The following is a 17,190-nucleotide window of genomic DNA, read 5'->3' on the forward strand; positions in this document are numbered from 1 at the left end:
TGCTCGTTTTCGAGAGAGGATTGTATGATCACTACGCCTTCGAGGGCGTTTGCCGTGCGGCGATGGAACTGAAGACTCATCGAAACACGACAGAACATATGAAAGAAGATTTCGAGAGAACATTTGCTCTGCAGGCTGATTCCAAGTTGCAAAGGGATGACGTGCGTAATGATACGATTGGAATGCTGAGGAACCCAGCTCTCACCACTCTAAGGAATGCAACAACAAACGAGAATGGCCCAACATGGAATGTGTGGTCTAGCCTGTGACGCTATTTGGCATGGTAGTTGCACGCTAGTTGGCAAGTGCCTTTCAATTTGGTTCACGTTTGTGGATCATGAATGGGAAGTAACGATGCCCATGCCCATCTGGGCACGTCCCAAGCAGGAGCAAACAGGTAATCTTAGCAGGAGTGAAAAGACTGGAACATATTTTGGCTTCTTAATTTGATGTTGTGGGTCATTTAAATCTCCCACAGGTCGCAACAATGCGGCACGGAACATATATTACAGTGGCTGGCCCGCGTCCATTATCGACCTGCATTCCCGAGCTGATATGAGTGGACGTTATACCCCCTAATCACAATAGGAAAAAAACCTCTAAGGCGATAAAAAGACCTAGAACTCCCAGACTCCCCTCCCATATGCTTAGATAAGACTTGTCCACAAGACTATATGTGTGTGAACGGTATAAGAAATCCGAGGAATGCGTGGTGCATCGGATTGCCAATCATACTGTTCCCCTTTTCACTGGAAACAGCACATGACATTGTCTAGAACCTCCCTGTTTGCCGGCGTGACTCGAGGTGACTCCGTCCCGGGCTTGACGCCATGGGATTTGCGTCGCCAGGAACATTGCTCCTTTTGAGCGGACTAGATGGCTTCTTCATCGGACTTGCACCTCGCTCTCTATAGAAGAAATCCCCAGTATTTTGAAGGCGACGCTCAAAGTTTGTTGAGGCTGATTTCCTCAACGGAGAATTAGCATGCGAGTAAATACCAAGACTCCCGCCGTCCCCCGTGGCAGTAGGGGTTTGACGAAACTGTGGCTGGCGAATTGACGAGATGGGCCCTCGAACGATAGGAGAAGCATCCCGTAAATGACTTGGTGTTTGCAGTGGGCCTCGGTACTGAGAAGGGCCAGAAGGGGTTCCGGCTAGGGATTGACGTCCGGAAGACATGCCATCCGGATCAACGTGTTTAAGGTAGTTCGGGTTCGGACTGGTCTTAAATCCCCGCTGAATGACGAAGGTAGGAGTATAAGTATCAACTTTATTAGATTTTGATTCAGAGCCGGACTGAGTAGCGTCTGCGTTGTGGAACTGAGTTCCAACATCTCTCATTAGAGGTTGAGTTCGAGGATGCACATATTTCGTGTCGTACTCCTTCAACACCTCCTTATGGACAAGAGCGGAATCCTTTGCCTGCTGCGTAAAGGATGAGGATAAAAAGGTCATCTGCACTGATAGCAGGGTCGTCAGGAAGATCGTTGTCACTATGGTAACACTTGGTCGCGGATCTGATAATTGTGTAGGCAGGAAGAGCCAGTAGACCAGTACATGTCCAGGGCTGAAAAGGCAAAACAACCGAAGACATATCGGTAACGGATCCCAGACTGCAAGCTCCCACACATCGCGCTGCGCATCGGGGTGCGCTCTTGATCGTGCCGACCCTGAAACCACATTGGTCAAGTATCGCAATGGCGAGGCCGGTGTTGAGTCAACTCGTACACGGTGAGCTGATGGTGTGGCAGGTGCCCGATCGATCGATGCTTCAAACATGCGATAGTGTCGTTTGCGGTAAAATGTATAAAACGCATTAAACCCGGTAAAACCGACGAGTAGATGAACGATGAAGGAAGTCTGTAACGATGGTGCTTGTTAGCGTCGGACCACGCCCATGTCATAGTAGAAAAAGACGGTGTTAGATGAGAAAAGGAGAGCCACCTACAAGCCAGCTAAGCCAAGGAGCTCCTCCATCATCGCCGAAGACATCATCGATGGCTCTACTACCACTGGGACGAGAGTTGGCTCTTGCGATCAAGAAGACCACGTTCAGAGCCACACCCAAAGGCAGCGCCCAATCCTTTTCGAACTGATCCCAGTCATTTGCATCAATCTCTTCCGACAACCATAGGAGGAAGTCTAACGGGTTCAGATATGATTTGATACGCTCTACCAATGGTCGACGGCGTATGAGCCGGGGCATTGTGACGCCGGTAAAGCTATGAAGGTAGCGCGAAAAACTACAAAGCGGGCAGGTATTAGCCTAGGAACTAATGCCAAAAGGCAGATGGTAGTGAACAACATGGACATACCTTTGGCAAGACAAAACGCCAAGTTGAGGCAAGTTTTCGGTCCCACTTGTGTAAACATACAAAACACAAGGATAAAAAGCGCGCTTAGGTAAGCAGCGTCGGGGCCACTTATGACGACTGTCCGATCGAGTTACGGGAAGTCGAGACTCTCCGGGGACACTGTCACCCTTGTCCTACTGTTATTTGCTTTGTAGATCACATTTACCTCCAAGGCGTTTCCTTCTCGGGCCCTTCATATCCCTCGCAATGGCGGCCTCGGCCGTGGCATATAAGGTACACCAACCATCTCCCCTCTTACTGGCACCAGACAGACAGCTGACCCAAAACAGGACCGGCAGTTTCTTGCCGTTATCGGAGATGAAGAGTAATTCGCAGCCCATGGACTTATTTCAGGGGAAGGATTTTGCTAATCCCTCTCTTTAGCTCGGTAACGGGACTTCTTCTCGCAGGTGTCGGTGTAGGTACCTCGACAGCTACAGTCGGTGACCCTGAGCTAATCGGCCCTTTAAATTCAGCATGTCACAGATCCCCCCGACTCCCAACGGAATTTTCTCGTGGTAGATTCCAAGACCGAAACGTCTACGATCGAAAAAGCGTTCCAAAACTTTACTCAAGAAAGAAAAGACATTGCTATTGTCCTCATCAATCAACACGTATGTTATTCTAAGGCTCCAAATGTTTTAGATTAAGATGCTCTGTTTTTGTTCATCGTCATTCATAGTCATGCTAACCGATGGGAATAGATTGCAGAGCGCATCCGACACAGTGTTGATTCCTTCGCCGACGCATTCCCTGCCGTTCTAGAAATCCCAAGCAAGGACCACCCATACGACCCCGAGAAGGATAGCGTTCTCAAGCGGGTGCGACGGTTGTTTGGAGAATAGATACGGGGTGCCTCATTTTCCGTTTTCTCTGATCTCATCGTGTGGTCAAGTTCTAAGTGGTTGTGGCATAATGGATGTGTGCAAAGGGATGATACCCAGTTTATTCAAGAGTTACGCATGTAGAACTCTTAGATGCTTACCGTTCTTTATATGGTACAGAATGGGCTTCAATCTGATAACCCAGTCGGAGTGACTTTCTCGCAGAAGAAGTTTTATTTTGTGGTATCTCGTAAATAATTTGTGAATGACAGGTTATGGTTGGTAAGGGACAAGTTGACAGGAACAATAACAGTATTTGAAACCATAATCCCAGTGGCATAGTTGGTGTTTTTCCAGCCAGTAAAAAAGAGAGATTCTCATCTCATCCCCTCTTTGAAGATTGAGGAGCCTGCGAATTTGATCCGGCAAAGCGCCAGCTATCGATATAGCGCGGAGTGCATGGATGGGCTTATGAGATCCACGATGGCCAAGGACAGGGACGCATACGTAGAATATCATGTGTGTATCGGTAAATGCTTTGTCTGATAAGCTCCATAAGCTGAGCCGTATCGCCTTCGTACACGTAAGAAAGAGTCAATGAACATATGTCGGGAGCCGGTACTTGAAAAGGCGGCCGGGGAGTTTGACATCCCCGGACTACGTCTAGCCATCTTGGTAGAGGGCGGCGGTACACAGTTTTAGTGAGTGATATGGAAATGTTTTTGCTTTTATAGAGGAAGGCTGATATCATGGGCATTCAATCACCCAACATTTGTAGAGAAACCTGTGAAGGTGGGTCAATCTCCACGATAGGCGTCGGTTCGGGCTCCATAACCTTAAGTGCGGACGAAATCATGTTTTGGATCCATGAGACTTAGATACTCGTAAAAGATGAGTAACTGCGTAAAACTCCGAAGTCATCACATCTTGAAAAAACCTTCTGTAAAATGGATTTCGGGAGATTTTACCGTCATTTGGTAGAAACTTAGATGACGATGCGCCAATCAGAGAGGTGAACTCCTGCGGGTGTCACGTGCGCTCTACCATTCGTCCATTCGTCATTGCTTTCCAATCTCCAGTGTTCCCATGACACCGCTTCTCCTCTCCAGCTACCCCTTCCACTTCCCAAATATAGTACTTACAAGTATACTTAGTACGACAGCTTCCATACAGTCTGCTTTGACTCTCTGAATTTGCCATATTTTCTTTACGCGGTTCGATTCTCCGCAGTTTGCTAAGCCCTCGCAATCATGAAGCTCTTATCAGCTGCCGCTACGCTTCTCGTCTTCCTTGCCCCCATTTCAACTACAGCTCGAAGCCTCGACATCTTTCGGTCGTCTCAGTCCCCTATCCAGGTTCAAGCCCAATCTGTTGGAGGAGATAATCCTCTAGAGTATTGTACGGATCCATCCGACAACATTCTAGATATTCAGTCGGTGAATCTATCACCCAACCCTCCTCTTCCGTACGTCTGAATGAACAGCACATGTGGGAAAGCATATACAGGCGTCCCGCACACCTTAGTAACCCTAGAATATAACAGCTGATTGGGATATAGTGGCAAAACGCTCGTCATCGAGGCTAAGGGTACCTTCCATGAGAGGATCGAGCAGGGCGCATATGTCCTTCTAGAAGTCAAATATGGCTTGATCACTCTTATCAGGCAAACTGCCGATCTTTGCGAACAGATCGTTAATGTTGATCTTAAGTGTCCTCTGGAGAAAGGTGAAATGACCTTGACCAAGCAGGTCGACTTGCCGAAGCAGATCCCTCCCGTGAGTTTTGCCCCAGTTTCAGCTCGCGTGTGACTTGCCATTGAGTACCCCAGGCATTAGCCAAGATATCTACTAATACAATCATTTTCGCATAGGGCAAGTACACTGTACACGCAGATGTCTACACCAATGATGACAGGCGTATTACTTGCCTTGATGCCCGCAACATTGAATTCAAGGGCCCATTCTAAGAGGTTGGCATTACGTACAACCCCCACCTGGATGTCCACTTGCTCAGTCCAAGTTGAACCCTCCATACCCTTGATTACGAGTCTCGTCATGTGGTACATAAATGACTTGTTGTCTCGTTCTTTCTTTCCAAGCGCATTATTCATGATTCTTCCAATTCAATCCGCCATATTTCGTACGGCGTTTCGGGCTATCCGCTGGATACAGCTGTTCTATGTGTTAAGTCCGGGTGTCTTCATGTCTTTCTGCTATCGCTTACTTGCATATGTATCATCAATCCAAGTAGAATTCCAATGTTCATACGCATTGTTTATTCGAAACAAGCCCATTGGGGCCGCTTAATTCCTATAATACAACGGTTTCGTTGTATTATATATTGCCTATTACAGGACTACCGTTTTGTTTTTTCTTTTAGACAGGTAGAGAAGCGTGTATTTCGTGTATGGCAAAGGGCTGGAACTTTTCTACCCCTACGTTGATTTACTCCTATATACAACCTCGATAAACACCCTTGGGGCTGTCAGGATGAGGATGTATTAGTAAGACCTCTAAATCTTGTATGTATATGGGGGCTGATCGTCTTCAGCTGCGGCATTGTACAGAACAGTTTCTGCTCAAGTTAGTACTAATCCAGTATACTTTTTTTCCTTTATCACAGAACTCTTGACTGGATTAAGATCATCCAATGCTATGTCTTCCACTATTTAAGGAGTTTGTATGATGTTACCTTCCAGTTTCTCCACTATATTTGTTCCACTGGTAGTTCCGGAACTTGTACGGCTCGGTATCAATCATCGACTTGATCGAGTCTATTATGCAAGCTGTATACTCGGTATTATAGTCAGGATGGTTGAGGTACAGCATATTTGCGGAATATTTCAAATTTCCTAACCAGCCCTCTCAGTATGGAGCTAGAGAGTCTAACTTCAAGCCTCGGAAACGAAAATCCCAGCCATGCCCATGCCCTAAGAAAGCAAATCAGTTAGCTTGAGATAGAGTTGGGGCACTCCGAAAGTGTTTAAATTCAAGGGGCGAACTCACAGTTCCGACGCACATAGAGGTGACTGCTACTCTCTTGTTCTGTCTCCGTAACTCAGAGAGAGCAGTAACAACTTGCCGTGCTCCTGTACATCCCAGCGGATGGCCGAATGCACTATAACGGTCAGTGAGTGAAACTCAAACAGCTTTCCATCTAGCTGCTTTGCTTACATTGCACCACCCCGAGGGTTCACCTTGGATTCATCGAGGTCAAGTTTTTGAACACAGTAAGTGCCCTAGGCATACGTTAATGCCTTGTCTTTTTCAGAATGCCCGGGGTAGGGTAGAGCAGAAGAGAACCGAGCTCGACCTACCATGGATGCAAAGGCTTCATTGATCTCGAAGATATCAATATCATCCTTAGTTAAGCTGAACTTTGAGAGGATCTTAGGAATGGCGATGGAGGGGCCAATCCCCATGATTCGAGGTTCTAAGCCAGCGACAGTGGCCCCGCAGAACTTCCCCAGAATGGGCTGGCCTATTTCTTGAGCGCGAGAACGCTTCATGAGGACAAGTGCTGCGGCGCCGTCGGTGATTTGACTAGCATTACCACCCGTTGTGGCACTGGGCTTCCACTGAGGGAAAGCTGAACGGATCTTGCCAAGTGAATCGGCAGTGGTGCCGTACCGAATACCATCGTCTTGATCAACCACAACGTTCTTCACCTCGCCAGTCTTTGGATCCTTGACCGTAGTTTGGACGGGAACTATTTCATCAGCAAACCAGCCAGCCTTCTGGGCACGCTCCGCTTTCTGGTAGCTCTTGGCTGCAAACTGGTCATGCCTTTCGCGACTAATGCCAAATTGAGTTGCTACATTCTCGGAAGTCTGGCCCATGGGCTGCTTATTTTGTGAGGCAATTGGATGTGTCGTAATTTTATCGGACAATTCCGGTGCGCCGTTGTCGGGGTTAGTGCTCATGCTCTCCGCTCCCACAGCAATGCCGACGTCGATCGAACCGGCAATGATCTGGTTGGCAATGTTCTGGATCGCCAGCAATCCAGAAGAGCAGAACCGGTTGGCAACTGATGCAGCAGCGGTGACGGGGAATCCTGCTGCCAGAACAGCAGAACGGGCGATGTAAGCCTGGCCGGGGGCAAGTACATTGCCGACACAAACATCTTCGACAAGATTGGGATCGAGGTTGGAACGCTCCCGGACACTCTGATTGACTTGTCAGTTATGAAAGCACCTAACCTAACCAGGATAGCGTCTTACCGTCAACAGCGAGATAAGAAGTTCGTCCAAGGTTGTATCTTTCAAACCACCCTTTCTAGCTTTCGTTAGAGGGGTCCGTACGGCGAGTGTAATGACCTATTATTGCACATGGTCAATCTCCCATTGCATCCCACGTATATAATAATGCTCGAGCATGCGAGACATACCACATCGTCTGGGTTTTTCGCCAAAAGCTTTTGCCTTGCGGATGCGGAGCCAGAACCTGAGAGCTGGTTTGCAATAGAGGATAATCGTTGCTGAGGTGAAGACATGTTTTTGAAGCTTGATCTGTGTATTTATTTTACAGGCGTCTCCCCTATACACTTCGTTTTGGAAAGAATAGAAAGTCACTAACTCCCCTGCAATGATGCGCACTTTGCAAATATTATAACAACCTGGAGCAAACCCAAAAGTATTGATCAGCCGCGGTTCCTGAGTCCGGGGAGAACGGATTACGATACCGAGCCGAAAGTTGGGAAGCAGTTAATTGAGAGCCAGAAGCTGTCCAGAGCCGAGTGGACTTGCCGTTGAGCTGTATTGTGAGTGTAAGATACGGTAAGACTGGGTGGCCTCGGCTGTCGGTCAGATCCAACTTCAGTGAAATCGCCATGATTGGCTTCCAATTTAGCTCTGTAATCTGTGCAGATATTGATAAGAAAGTCTATTGTGGATCAGTCGTACAATATGGGGAAAAGTTCATTGGAACTGCGAATCTTTGTCACTACTATTAGGCTTCGTTCAAAGTTGATTTATCGTGATGTGAATCCTGCTACGGGCAATACATGCATGAGCCATTGTATTGGTGCCTGAGGAACCATCACAGTACCAGTCAATTTCTCCCGATTTCGTCTTCTTCCTATTTGGCAGTACTAGTATACTACCCTATTGGCTGGAATCGACAGAACTGCATTACAATTGGCGGTCCTGACGTCTGGTACCCCCCTCAATCTGGATATAACGATCTATCGGATGGCAGTACTCCTCTGATTGCCGCTTGGCTGTCATGCAGAACAGACCCCTGAACCCCGGATAGTCGATCTGCACCATGGCCGGCATTCTCAGCTCCCGTCTCTAAATTCCGACTCGGCCCTAGCTACACAGCTATTAGTTCCTATATTCATACTTCTCTCTAATCGTGCTGCGGCTAGCCTTGGCGACCTTATATACCTGGGGTCAAGGCGAGCTCACTGTCTTTGTTTAACCCTTGTGTGACTGCTCTGAATTGATCGCCGCAATTGCAGCATACAAAAGCAACAAGACACCCCAGACGTATATTATTCCCTACCCTCCTCTAAAATCCTCACATCCAAATGGATCTCTTCTCAGATATTAGCATGCCGACCATGGCGATGGCTTCAGCCCTCGCAGTAACTGCGGCGGCTTATCTCAATGCCAAACTTTCAATTTCTACTGATCTGTCGACAATATACAATGATCGGTCTTGGACGAAACGCCTTGGCCAAAGAATTGCGCAGCTAGGGGATACAACAACAATCTATAAGATGCTTGAAAGAGTCATTGAAGCTGATGGTCATGGCCCGGCAGAAGCACTCTGGTTTGAGAACGAGACATGGACATATAGTGAACTGAAGGACCGTACGTATCACTGTTGTCTCACAAATGATTCTTCGTCACAGCGCAGCTCGTTGCGTTAACTTACATTTGTATAGTTGTGGATCGATTTGCTGCAGTACTCCATGAAAGAAATATTTATCCGGGCGATTTTGTGGGTGTCTTTACTACTAATTCCTTAGAGATGGTGGTGACAATATATGCAATCTCTAAGTTGGGTGCTGTTGCTGCGCTTCTAAATACGAATCTCCGAGGTAATACTCAGGGGCTATTTCTATGCAACTCGAACATATACTAATACAGGCGTACATAGACGACACATTCATCCACTGTCTGAATGTTTCTGGTGCCAAGCTTATCATCTCATCTCCTGACTTATCAGAATTTGTTTGTTCTGATTTGCCCCATGTTGCGCTGAGCCTATCGTCCTTCGACGGCGTGTCTTCGGGGTCCACAGAAGTTATCACAGCAGTACAGTTGCAAAAGTACTCTCCTCTTGGCTTGCCTCCTGCTAAAAGGTCGCCCAGCGATCTGGTCGCTCTGATTTACACATCTGGAACCACGGGGAAACCTAAAGCATGTGCAATCCGAAATATGATGACCCTCGTAACATCTAATCCACTGACGGTTGACGTGAATAATCCTTCGAAGTACTTCCCACTGCGCACATATTCCTCCCTTCCTCTTTTCCATGGCACCGCTTTCTTCACGGGCTTGTGCTACTCCGTTGGAACCGCAAGCACCTTATGTCTGCGCCGCAAGTTCTCGGCTTCGCAGTTCTGGAAGGATGTCCATGATTCGAGAGCCACCCGTATCTTGTACATCGGTGAGCTGTGCAGGTATCTCCTGTCTACACCTCCTTCGCCCTTTGACCAAGACCACCCCTGCATCGTGGCTAGTGGCAACGGACTACGTGGGGAGATCTGGGAGCGTTTCCGCCAAAGGTTTGGGGTCCCTGAAATCCGTGAGTTCTACCGGTCCACCGAGGGTGTGGCGAAATTCGACAACTTCGGGGTCGGGGCTTGGGGTGCAGGAAAATGTGGCTTTTCGGGCCCCATCAGGCGATATCTTGAAGATGACATATTCATTGTGAAGTACGATACCGAAACTGAGATGCCGTACCGGGATGCAAAGACAGGCTTCTGCGTGAAAGCCAAGCTAGGCGAGGAGGGAGAGGCGATTGGACGAGTCCGGACCCGCGGGTTGCTCACTGAATATCTCCACAACGAGGAAGCCACCGAAAAGAAGTTGCTCCGGGATGTGTTCCAGAAAGGTGATATTTTCCAGCGTAGCGGTGACCTTGTGGTCCAGGATGGAGATGGCTGGGTCAAGTTTCAGGACCGGGTTGGCGATACTTTCCGCTGGAAAGGCGAGAACGTTAGTGCAGGAGAAGTCAGAGACCATATCTGCCGAATTCCTTCCGTCCATGATGCCGTCGTTTACGGCGTAAAGCTACAAGGGTGTGTTCTCGATACGTGTTGCTTGTGATATTATTCTATATACTGACATGCTGTTCTATCAGATACGATGGACAAGCCGGTGCTGCAGGTATCACACTTGAAGAATCTTCTGCAGCAGTGGAGGCCGAATTCATGTCCAACTTGTACCGCGAGCTTAAGAAAAAGGGTGTGCCGTCATACGCTTTACCCCGCCTTGTCCGCATCACTGAGAAGTGAGACAAATACCCATGGCATGCCCTACCTATGAGAATTCATGCGCTGACTTACCTTTTTTTTTAATCTGAATAGAGTTGCGACTGGTGTCACTTTCAAGCAAGCCAAAGGCGACTTGACGAAGAAGGGGTGGGATCCACGAGCGGACTGGAAAGGCGATAAGTTGTATTGGCTGAACGGTAAGAAATACGAGAAACTCGACGAGCGGAGCTGGACTTCGATAGAGGGTGGACAGGCTAAATTGTGATGGAGAGATATTAAGATAATATTATGTATAGAAAGTATACAAACTTGCCAAGACGCTAGACCCTTCAATTTATCGGCTTATAATGAATCAAGATAATTTCCAAGGTTTCTTTTACCCAGTAAACTTCCGGCAGTTGATTAAATCTACCAGCCACTTTCAATTAATTCATGTTTGTTATTTATTTTACTCTAGTTTATTTTTTTATTTTTTTTTTCGTATTTATTTGAATTTAATTCATTATCTTCCAAATGCAATCAATGCTTTCTCAATGGCTGCATTCGGAAGGCTCGCAAGAACAGATTCGAATTAGGGCCCAGAGATCGGCATGAAGCTAAGTGGTTAATTGACCAATGTATGAACACGGCCTTCGATTCTCTCCCTTCTATTCGTCGTATATCTTGGTATCATATCAGTCTACCGAATCGTAAGGCGCGGGGTTTATCTCTCTCGCATCTCGTATAAGAAGGTTGCGTGTCCTAATCTCTCGAAGCAGGCTTGCCAAGGAAGATTTCAATCTCAGCTACAGCTGCACTATGGCAGCCCCTCCACAGGATTCTAATACCAACGCAGATGATGGAAAGCCTGTAGAGCAAATCGCTCAGGAATCAGACCCTGACAAGGATCTAGAGCAACCAACTGCACCCGATCAGTTTGATGAGAGATACTGTACCACCAAATGGGAGACATGGGCTTACTATGCGTGCGTCAGTCACAACATTACGTGAACTGAGAATTTACTAAGCGAGACAATCCAACTAGTTATTATATTGGAAACAATGGATTATCTTTATTCAGTAGGGCTCCATTCAATTCTCAAGTCAGGGCAAACTTACTAATTGACGGGCAACCCTCAGACTTCGGCCCTACTGCCTTCCAAAACCTCCTCTCCCAAGCCGCTGGCGATTACGGAACGCTCTATTTCATAGGGCACCAGCGCTCTGTTGAAAGCATCGTACTCCTCAGCAACGGAATTTCCTTCGCCATCCAAGTGGTAATCTTCCTAGTCATCGGCAGTTTCGCCGACTTCGGCACATGGCGCCCCAGCATCTTGATTACCCTTTCGATAATCGCATACGCAATTGGCTTCGGCTGGCTGGGCGTCCATACGGCAGACAAATGGCATATCGGCGTGGGGTTGTACATCGTCGGATTAATCGCCTATCAGACTACTCTGACCTTCTGGCTCGCCGCATTCCCAGGTCTGGCGCGCAATACGCCCGAAATGAAAGCCAAAGCTGATGCGTACACTGCGGGAATCATATCCCGGGAAGAATACGATTATGCTGATACGATGGAACGGAGTAAACTGGCGAACATTGCTTTCTATATCCAGTCCGTTGCGGAGATTATCATCCTTGCTATTATTGTTGGTATTATGTTTAGATTGCGTGTCAATGCCAGTGACGAAAATAATAATTGGGGCTTGAGTGTTCTTATCGCGTTTGCGAGTGGTGTGTGGCTGCTTGTCTCGTTGCCTTGGTTCTTTCTCGAAAAGCGTCGGCCGGGGCAGGACCCTAAGGGAAGGAATATCTTCTTGGCGGGTTTGTGGCAGCTTTATTATGCTGCCAGGCAGATATGGAGGTTGAAGCAGAGCTTGCTTTACCTTATTGGTAAGTTAGACAATTGGCATCACCCAGTCGATTCATGGTTTTTTGGATGTGTCAAGGTTGACCACTGGAATTCCAGGGTATTTCCTCCTGGGCGACTCGTTGAACACAACTGTGACTGTGATAGCAACGCTGCAGAACAGTGTGGTATCTTACAACACCCTCCAAATAACGTATCTCCTTATTGCCGGTATCGCAGCTCAGGTCGGTACACCAACGAACTCTACATCCTGCACATATCTCTAACCTCCTTGGAACAACAGGCTGTTGGCATCTACGGCTTCTGGTCCATCCAGCAACGCTTTAAACTCGATACCAAAACCATGTTCAACGCGATTGCCGTCGCGATAATCTTGCTCGACGGTTGGGGCATGATAGGCATCTGGACGCAGAAATTTGGGTTCCACAATGGTTGGGAATTCTGGGTATGTTACGCACAACTGTGTGGAAACTCGGTCAAATACTAATCGTACGTGCAATAGCTTTACCAAGTATACTACGGTCTATTCGTCTGTCCCTGGTATAGTTACTCGCAGATCATGATCTCAGAGGTTGCACCCCGAGGCCATGATTTTCTTTTCTTCAGTTTGTTCAGCATTGTTGGAAAGACATCGTCTTTCATTGGGCCCCTTGTTTCAAGTGCTATTATCGATGCGTCGCCATCCGGAAACGCCTCGACGCCTTTCTACTTTCTTTCTGGGCTGAGTGCAGCCAGCTTTGCCGTTTTGGCAATTTGGTTGGATCTGAAGAAGAGTCGACGAGAGCAGGAGTTGTTTCTGCAGGATAAAGATAGGGTAGGGTCGGATAATTTGTGAATTGTGTATGTCGAGAAGTTTATGGATATAGTTGTGGGAGGGGTGTTTTATATATATTTATAAGGCAAACTGGGAATAATTCTCAGAATGTTGGGCTATCAGCTTAGATGATCCACCATAAGAATTGTTTACGGTATACCTTGAGTGGGATGATCGACCGAGGTTCATGGTCACTAATGCCAAATAACCGTTCTAACAGGTAGTTTATCTCGTTTCTCCACTAGTTCATGCGGGTACCTTGTCCTATGAAGTAATATGAATCAGAATGACTCATTGTGATATTTCCCCAAGGGCTGGCCCCCATGATTTGTACTGACATAGAATGAATCCACATAGATATATCTCTGAGACATATTGTCTGTTCAGGCTTCAGAGGGGAAGTTTCTTGGTTTTCTTTATGTGCGGTTCACTCCCGTTAATAAATTTTATAGGGCTAAATTTTCAAACCAGACTCCACTGTAGTTGTATACACTTCGCGTTCAACCCCTTAGATAATTGGCTCGCCAGTGTGTCCTCATTCTTCCTCCTTACTAGTTAAAAAGAAGCCATTGAAGTAGCTAAGCCTGGCAAGCGTAGATACAACCAAAAGACCACACACCCCTCCAATCCTAAGCCAGATTGCACATCCAAAATACAACAATGATCAGACAGCAAACCCGCCTGGCTCTCTATTAGCTGTATTCACCTAAAACAATACAAGCTAAAACTTAGATATCCGGGAAGTGTGTGGTCCACAAAACCCACTAACATATATAAAAGAGCAAAAGTCCTCCTACCACAGTTTTTACTCGCTTTTCATAAAGCTCCTCGCTAAGTGAGCTATTGAGGCAAGCCGTGTACACACATCCACACCGTCGACGCAGCTGAAACCCGCCTCTCCACCGCGTAGGAGAGGCTTTGAACCTTGAGCCTAGGGTCGGAGAACGACCACCCGAGTCCATTGCAGCCATCATGGCTTGCTTCCGACCACAACAGCAGAAGGAGCCTGTTCCCCCCTGGTGAATCTCTCTGGGAGTCGGGGGAAACGCTTTTAACACCAGCATTTGCCTGGAATGATAGCACGATAGGACACCAGCCTGAGCAGTGTTCTGTTGACGCCCAAGTCCAACCTGATCTCCTGCTGTCTGCTAATCCGCTATCACAACCGCCAAACCAACCTATTCCCTCTCCCTTCGCAGCTGGTTTATCTCGAGAAGAGGACATCTTCCCATCGAGACCACTCAATCCTCTAGATATATCATTGCAGGAGGCTGTATTCAATGGTATAAAAATCACTATCCATTCCTACAATCAAACCCATACTAGTCACTCACCGTCACCAGGATACCACGCCATCCACAACGATAACAAACTTCCCCTAGACTTCCTGCCCCGTAATGTATCCCAGCGACAAATCGACAACCCAATCTATAATGCAACTATATCTCCGAATACCAACACGACGGAACCAATACACCATCAAGACTCCTCAGCCGAGACCCCACAGATATTACCCTCCAGTGTATCCTGCGCCGGCAATTCAGAGGGAAAAGTTGAGACTAGCGAACCGGTCTCAAACAACGAGGACGAAATGACCGTCAGCAAGCGACGGCGTAATACTATGGCCTCGCGGAGGTATCGTCAAAAAGGACGCGACCGCATTGCTGAGCTTGAGTGTGCTTTGAGGGACATGGAGCGCGAGCGGAATGAACTCAGGCTTCGGTTGGCGAGGAAAGAGGCGGAGGTAGAGGCTTTGAAGGAGTTGTTGAGGGGTTAGATGTTTTGGTGGTTTTGGGGGTCTTGTTGGTTGCCAGGGGGGAGGAGTCGGCTTGAGGTGTTATCGAATGTTGATATTGTGGGATTATAGGTTAAATTGGTTGGAGGGCTTGGAGATATGAGTAGTATACTTGAATTTCATGTCCATTTTCTTGTTGGCAAGTTAGGAAGGATGGGGCTGATTTGGGAAGGGTGGGTGGAAAAAGTGAGTATATCGTATATCTAGTAAAGGTGGTAAATAACCACAGTGGCAAGGTGTTTTAATATGTTGTTTTATCCTCTTGGTGATGTTCAGAACCTACGTGGATGCACTGGATAGCCCTAATTGAAATGAAATGTACAGTTATTATGGAAAACTGATATTCAAGTAATAAGGTTGACAGTAAGGCGACCAAGATGTTAGATTGCTGGTTTACGTCGTGAGACCCTATTCTAGAGTCACGCTAAGCTATAGATGTAGGAAAGCAAACTGCAGTAGAAGAGAAGACAGGGATATATGACTTTTTTTCTTCCAAAGCTTTTAGATATAGACAAAGCTCTTGGATATAGAAGAGTGAAAATAAACTCCAGCCCATGCTATGCCTAAGCGCCGTATCTTGGGAAAGTGAACATAAAGGATCAATACCTGACGGAGAGCATGAAAGTAATGAAAGCAACATAAGAAGCACATAACTATCAACAAGCAATCTACGACTCTCCATCTGAGGAGGTGTTCTCCTTTGATTTGCTCTTCTTCTTCTTTTTCTTCTCTTTCTTTTCGGAGCCATCGACGTCCGCCTCCGCCTCCGAGTCGCGCTTCCGCTTCTTTTTCTCCTTTTTGTCCTTCTTTTCCTTCTTGGTACTCTCTAGCTCTTCGGGAGGTACGAAGGCCTTGGCACGCTCCTTCATCTTTTCTTCGCGCTTCACACGCTGCTTCTCCATAATTTCTTCCTTCTGTGCACGGTCCTTGGCTTCCTTGGACAGGAAGTACTCGCCGGACTCGATCTGCAAGTCCATCTTGCTCTTCTCCGGGGCGGGTGGGAAGGGAGTGTACACCTTCTTGGACTTGTCGGTGACCTTGAACGGTGTGTGACGCTTCGACAGTGTGCGCTTCTTGAAGTTTGGCAGGAATCGATCCCAGGATTCATTGGCGAGAGAAGGGTCCTTGGCCAGTTCACGCTTGATCATGAGCTCCTTGATGTGGTAGATGGGGTGGATATTGGCCATGCAGTCATTCACAACCTTGCGCACTTCTTTAAGACCTTTATAAGGGCCCATGGCGGAGACGGTGTTTCCTTGCACGAGGATATATGTACCGGTCAAGAGTTCGAGGGCCTTGAGTGTCGAACCTTGCGGCCCCAGAATACGTTGGCGACGTTTCACAAAGCGTTCTTTATTCCGAACTTGATTCCGAATTTTGATAATATCGCAAGCGACGTCATCCTCGAGGATCTTCAATGCCTGTCGTCAAGATACGGTAAGCGAATGAGAAAAGGGATGAAGTTGGTAAGGCAGACAATCAACCCACCTGTTGTACAGGCACACTTCTGGAAAGCAACTTGATAAGATCACGAGCTTTGAGAATTGCTGCCGGGTCAAAAGTCTTCCGGGTGGTTTTCACAGTCATGCTACCCTCAACCAAATCCAGGGTACAAGCGATTCCCTGCTTTTCCAGAGCCCTTGTCACAACGGGCCATGCCTCCTTCAGGTAAACTTCGCGATACTTGGGGAAAAGCGTGGCGAAGGAGGATTCCTCGGCAAAACTACCGGCGACATTATCATCGGCTTTGAAGGGCTCGACCTGGTCGAAGATGGTGGGTTAGAAGACGAAGTGTGCATGAAGTGTGCATGTCGCTGGGGGGTGCGACAAAGACAAACCTTCCACTTATCAATATCATCCGTATCCCACGGCTTATCCTTCTTATATGTGGATGGCATTTTGGGAGACTGATTTGCACAACTTTTTTGTTTAAAGTGGTATGGATTATTCTTTCTAACTTGGCGGCCAACTTTTTTCTGATCCGCGCGGAGGCTTACCGCTTCGGGACTTTAGCGCGCCTGGCGACTGAGGCCGCCAAATATGCGCCTCAGACGCACAAGCGCCAGGTTCAATGGTTATGGCGTCTACGCGGATGAGCCTCAAG

The 17,190-nt window shown here is 47.4% G+C and overlaps 8 protein-coding genes across 8 annotated transcripts; 5 read left to right on the top strand and 3 right to left on the bottom strand.

The window, feature by feature from the left end:
- Positions 1-637: 637 nt before the first annotated feature.
- BDW43DRAFT_30258 (Nur1/Mug154 family protein) lies at positions 638-2,345 on the bottom strand. The gene is made up of 3 exons (XM_032045268.1): positions 2,317-2,345; positions 1,950-2,244; positions 638-1,861 (listed from the first exon to the last, which is right to left on the bottom strand). Exons 2-3 carry the CDS (start codon positions 2,205-2,207, stop codon positions 773-775), a joined length of 1,347 nt encoding a protein of 448 aa, XP_031902160.1. The 5' UTR covers positions 2,208-2,244; positions 2,317-2,345; the 3' UTR covers positions 638-772.
- A 97-nt stretch (positions 2,346-2,442) lies between these two features.
- BDW43DRAFT_30237 (H(+)-transporting V1 sector ATPase subunit F) lies at positions 2,443-3,424 on the top strand. Its single transcript, XM_032045227.1, has 5 exons — positions 2,443-2,589; positions 2,646-2,680; positions 2,740-2,773; positions 2,832-2,969; positions 3,060-3,424. Exons 1-5 carry the CDS (start codon positions 2,563-2,565, stop codon positions 3,198-3,200), a joined length of 375 nt encoding a protein of 124 aa, XP_031902161.1. The 5' UTR covers positions 2,443-2,562; the 3' UTR covers positions 3,201-3,424.
- A 1,005-nt stretch (positions 3,425-4,429) lies between these two features.
- Positions 4,430-5,145, top strand: BDW43DRAFT_309193 (ML domain-containing protein; the record flags this gene model as incomplete). The annotated part of the gene is made up of 3 exons (XM_032046663.1): positions 4,430-4,644; positions 4,738-4,954; positions 5,050-5,145. The coding sequence occupies 3 exons, from the start codon at positions 4,430-4,432 to the stop codon at positions 5,143-5,145; spliced, it is 528 nt and encodes a 175-aa protein (XP_031902162.1).
- Positions 5,146-5,777: 632 nt separating this feature from the next.
- Positions 5,778-8,189, bottom strand: BDW43DRAFT_30295 (putative peroxisomal 3-ketoacyl-coA thiolase (Kat1)). Its single transcript, XM_032045334.1, has 6 exons — positions 7,566-8,189; positions 7,399-7,494; positions 6,496-7,344; positions 6,353-6,417; positions 6,185-6,296; positions 5,778-6,108 (listed from the first exon to the last, which is right to left on the bottom strand). The coding sequence occupies exons 1-6, from the start codon at positions 7,668-7,670 to the stop codon at positions 6,070-6,072; spliced, it is 1,266 nt and encodes a 421-aa protein (XP_031902163.1). The 5' UTR covers positions 7,671-8,189; the 3' UTR covers positions 5,778-6,069.
- Positions 8,063-10,907, top strand: BDW43DRAFT_269811 (putative bifunctional fatty acid transporter/acyl-CoA synthetase (FAT1)). Its single transcript, XM_032041279.1, has 5 exons — positions 8,063-8,994; positions 9,069-9,224; positions 9,284-10,430; positions 10,493-10,642; positions 10,719-10,907. Exons 1-5 carry the CDS (start codon positions 8,709-8,711, stop codon positions 10,888-10,890), a joined length of 1,911 nt encoding a protein of 636 aa, XP_031902164.1. The 5' UTR covers positions 8,063-8,708; the 3' UTR covers positions 10,891-10,907.
- A 187-nt stretch (positions 10,908-11,094) lies between these two features.
- BDW43DRAFT_269817 (MFS transporter) lies at positions 11,095-13,413 on the top strand. Its single transcript, XM_032041280.1, has 6 exons — positions 11,095-11,590; positions 11,650-11,684; positions 11,745-12,500; positions 12,577-12,701; positions 12,761-12,922; positions 12,980-13,413. The coding sequence occupies exons 1-6, from the start codon at positions 11,424-11,426 to the stop codon at positions 13,310-13,312; spliced, it is 1,578 nt and encodes a 525-aa protein (XP_031902165.1). The 5' UTR covers positions 11,095-11,423; the 3' UTR covers positions 13,313-13,413.
- Positions 13,414-14,242: 829 nt separating this feature from the next.
- On the top strand, positions 14,243-15,158 carry BDW43DRAFT_269818 (uncharacterized protein). Its single transcript, XM_032041281.1, has one exon. The coding sequence runs from the start codon at positions 14,883-14,885 to the stop codon at positions 15,066-15,068; it is 186 nt and encodes a 61-aa protein (XP_031902166.1). The 5' UTR covers positions 14,243-14,882; the 3' UTR covers positions 15,069-15,158.
- A 259-nt stretch (positions 15,159-15,417) lies between these two features.
- Positions 15,418-17,020, bottom strand: BDW43DRAFT_269822 (KRR1 small subunit processome component). Its single transcript, XM_032041282.1, has 3 exons — positions 16,925-17,020; positions 16,575-16,847; positions 15,418-16,507 (listed from the first exon to the last, which is right to left on the bottom strand). The coding sequence occupies exons 1-3, from the start codon at positions 16,982-16,984 to the stop codon at positions 15,755-15,757; spliced, it is 1,086 nt and encodes a 361-aa protein (XP_031902167.1). The 5' UTR covers positions 16,985-17,020; the 3' UTR covers positions 15,418-15,754.
- Between the last annotated feature and the right edge of the window lie 170 nt (positions 17,021-17,190).

The sequence above is a fragment of the Aspergillus alliaceus genome, assembly GCF_009176365.1.
Source record: "Aspergillus alliaceus strain CBS 536.65 unplaced genomic scaffold BDW43scaffold_12, whole genome shotgun sequence".
Lineage (NCBI taxonomy): Eukaryota > Fungi > Ascomycota > Eurotiomycetes > Eurotiales > Aspergillaceae > Aspergillus > Aspergillus alliaceus.

Coding starts and splice junctions, on each gene's coding strand:
- BDW43DRAFT_30258 (XM_032045268.1), bottom strand. CDS start 2,207: ATGCCCCGGCTCATACGCCGTCGACCATTGGTAGAGCGTATCAAATCA. Junction 1,862..1,949: donor CTCCTTGGCTTAGCTGGCTT/GTAGGTGGCTCT, acceptor CCATCGTTACAG/ACTTCCTTCATCGTTCATCT.
- BDW43DRAFT_269822 (XM_032041282.1), bottom strand. CDS start 16,984: ATGCCATCCACATATAAGAAGGATAAGCCGTGGGATACGGATGATATT. Junction 16,848..16,924: donor ATGATATTGATAAGTGGAAG/GTTTGTCTTTGT, acceptor ATCTTCGACCAG/GTCGAGCCCTTCAAAGCCGA. Junction 16,508..16,574: donor GAAGTGTGCCTGTACAACAG/GTGGGTTGATTG, acceptor TCTTGACGACAG/GCATTGAAGATCCTCGAGGA.
- BDW43DRAFT_30237 (XM_032045227.1), top strand. CDS start 2,563: ATGGCGGCCTCGGCCGTGGCATATAAG. Junction 2,590..2,645: donor CCTCGGCCGTGGCATATAAG/GTACACCAACCA, acceptor GACCCAAAACAG/GACCGGCAGTTTCTTGCCGT. Junction 2,774..2,831: donor TTCTTCTCGCAGGTGTCGGT/GTAGGTACCTCG, acceptor CTTTAAATTCAG/CATGTCACAGATCCCCCCGA.
- BDW43DRAFT_30295 (XM_032045334.1), bottom strand. CDS start 7,670: ATGTCTTCACCTCAGCAACGATTATCCTCTATTGCAAACCAGCTCTCA. Junction 6,418..6,495: donor ATGAAGCCTTTGCATCCATG/GTAGGTCGAGCT, acceptor ACGTATGCCTAG/GGCACTTACTGTGTTCAAAA. Junction 6,109..6,184: donor CCTCTATGTGCGTCGGAACT/GTGAGTTCGCCC, acceptor TTGCTTTCTTAG/GGCATGGGCATGGCTGGGAT.
- BDW43DRAFT_269818 (XM_032041281.1), top strand. CDS start 14,883: ATGACCGTCAGCAAGCGACGGCGTAATACTATGGCCTCGCGGAGGTAT.
- BDW43DRAFT_269811 (XM_032041279.1), top strand. CDS start 8,709: ATGGATCTCTTCTCAGATATTAGCATGCCGACCATGGCGATGGCTTCA. Junction 9,225..9,283: donor TCTAAATACGAATCTCCGAG/GTAATACTCAGG, acceptor AGGCGTACATAG/ACGACACATTCATCCACTGT. Junction 10,431..10,492: donor TACGGCGTAAAGCTACAAGG/GTGTGTTCTCGA, acceptor CTGTTCTATCAG/ATACGATGGACAAGCCGGTG.
- BDW43DRAFT_269817 (XM_032041280.1), top strand. CDS start 11,424: ATGGCAGCCCCTCCACAGGATTCTAATACCAACGCAGATGATGGAAAG. Junction 11,591..11,649: donor GAGACATGGGCTTACTATGC/GTGCGTCAGTCA, acceptor CAATCCAACTAG/TTATTATATTGGAAACAATG. Junction 12,923..12,979: donor ACAATGGTTGGGAATTCTGG/GTATGTTACGCA, acceptor TACGTGCAATAG/CTTTACCAAGTATACTACGG.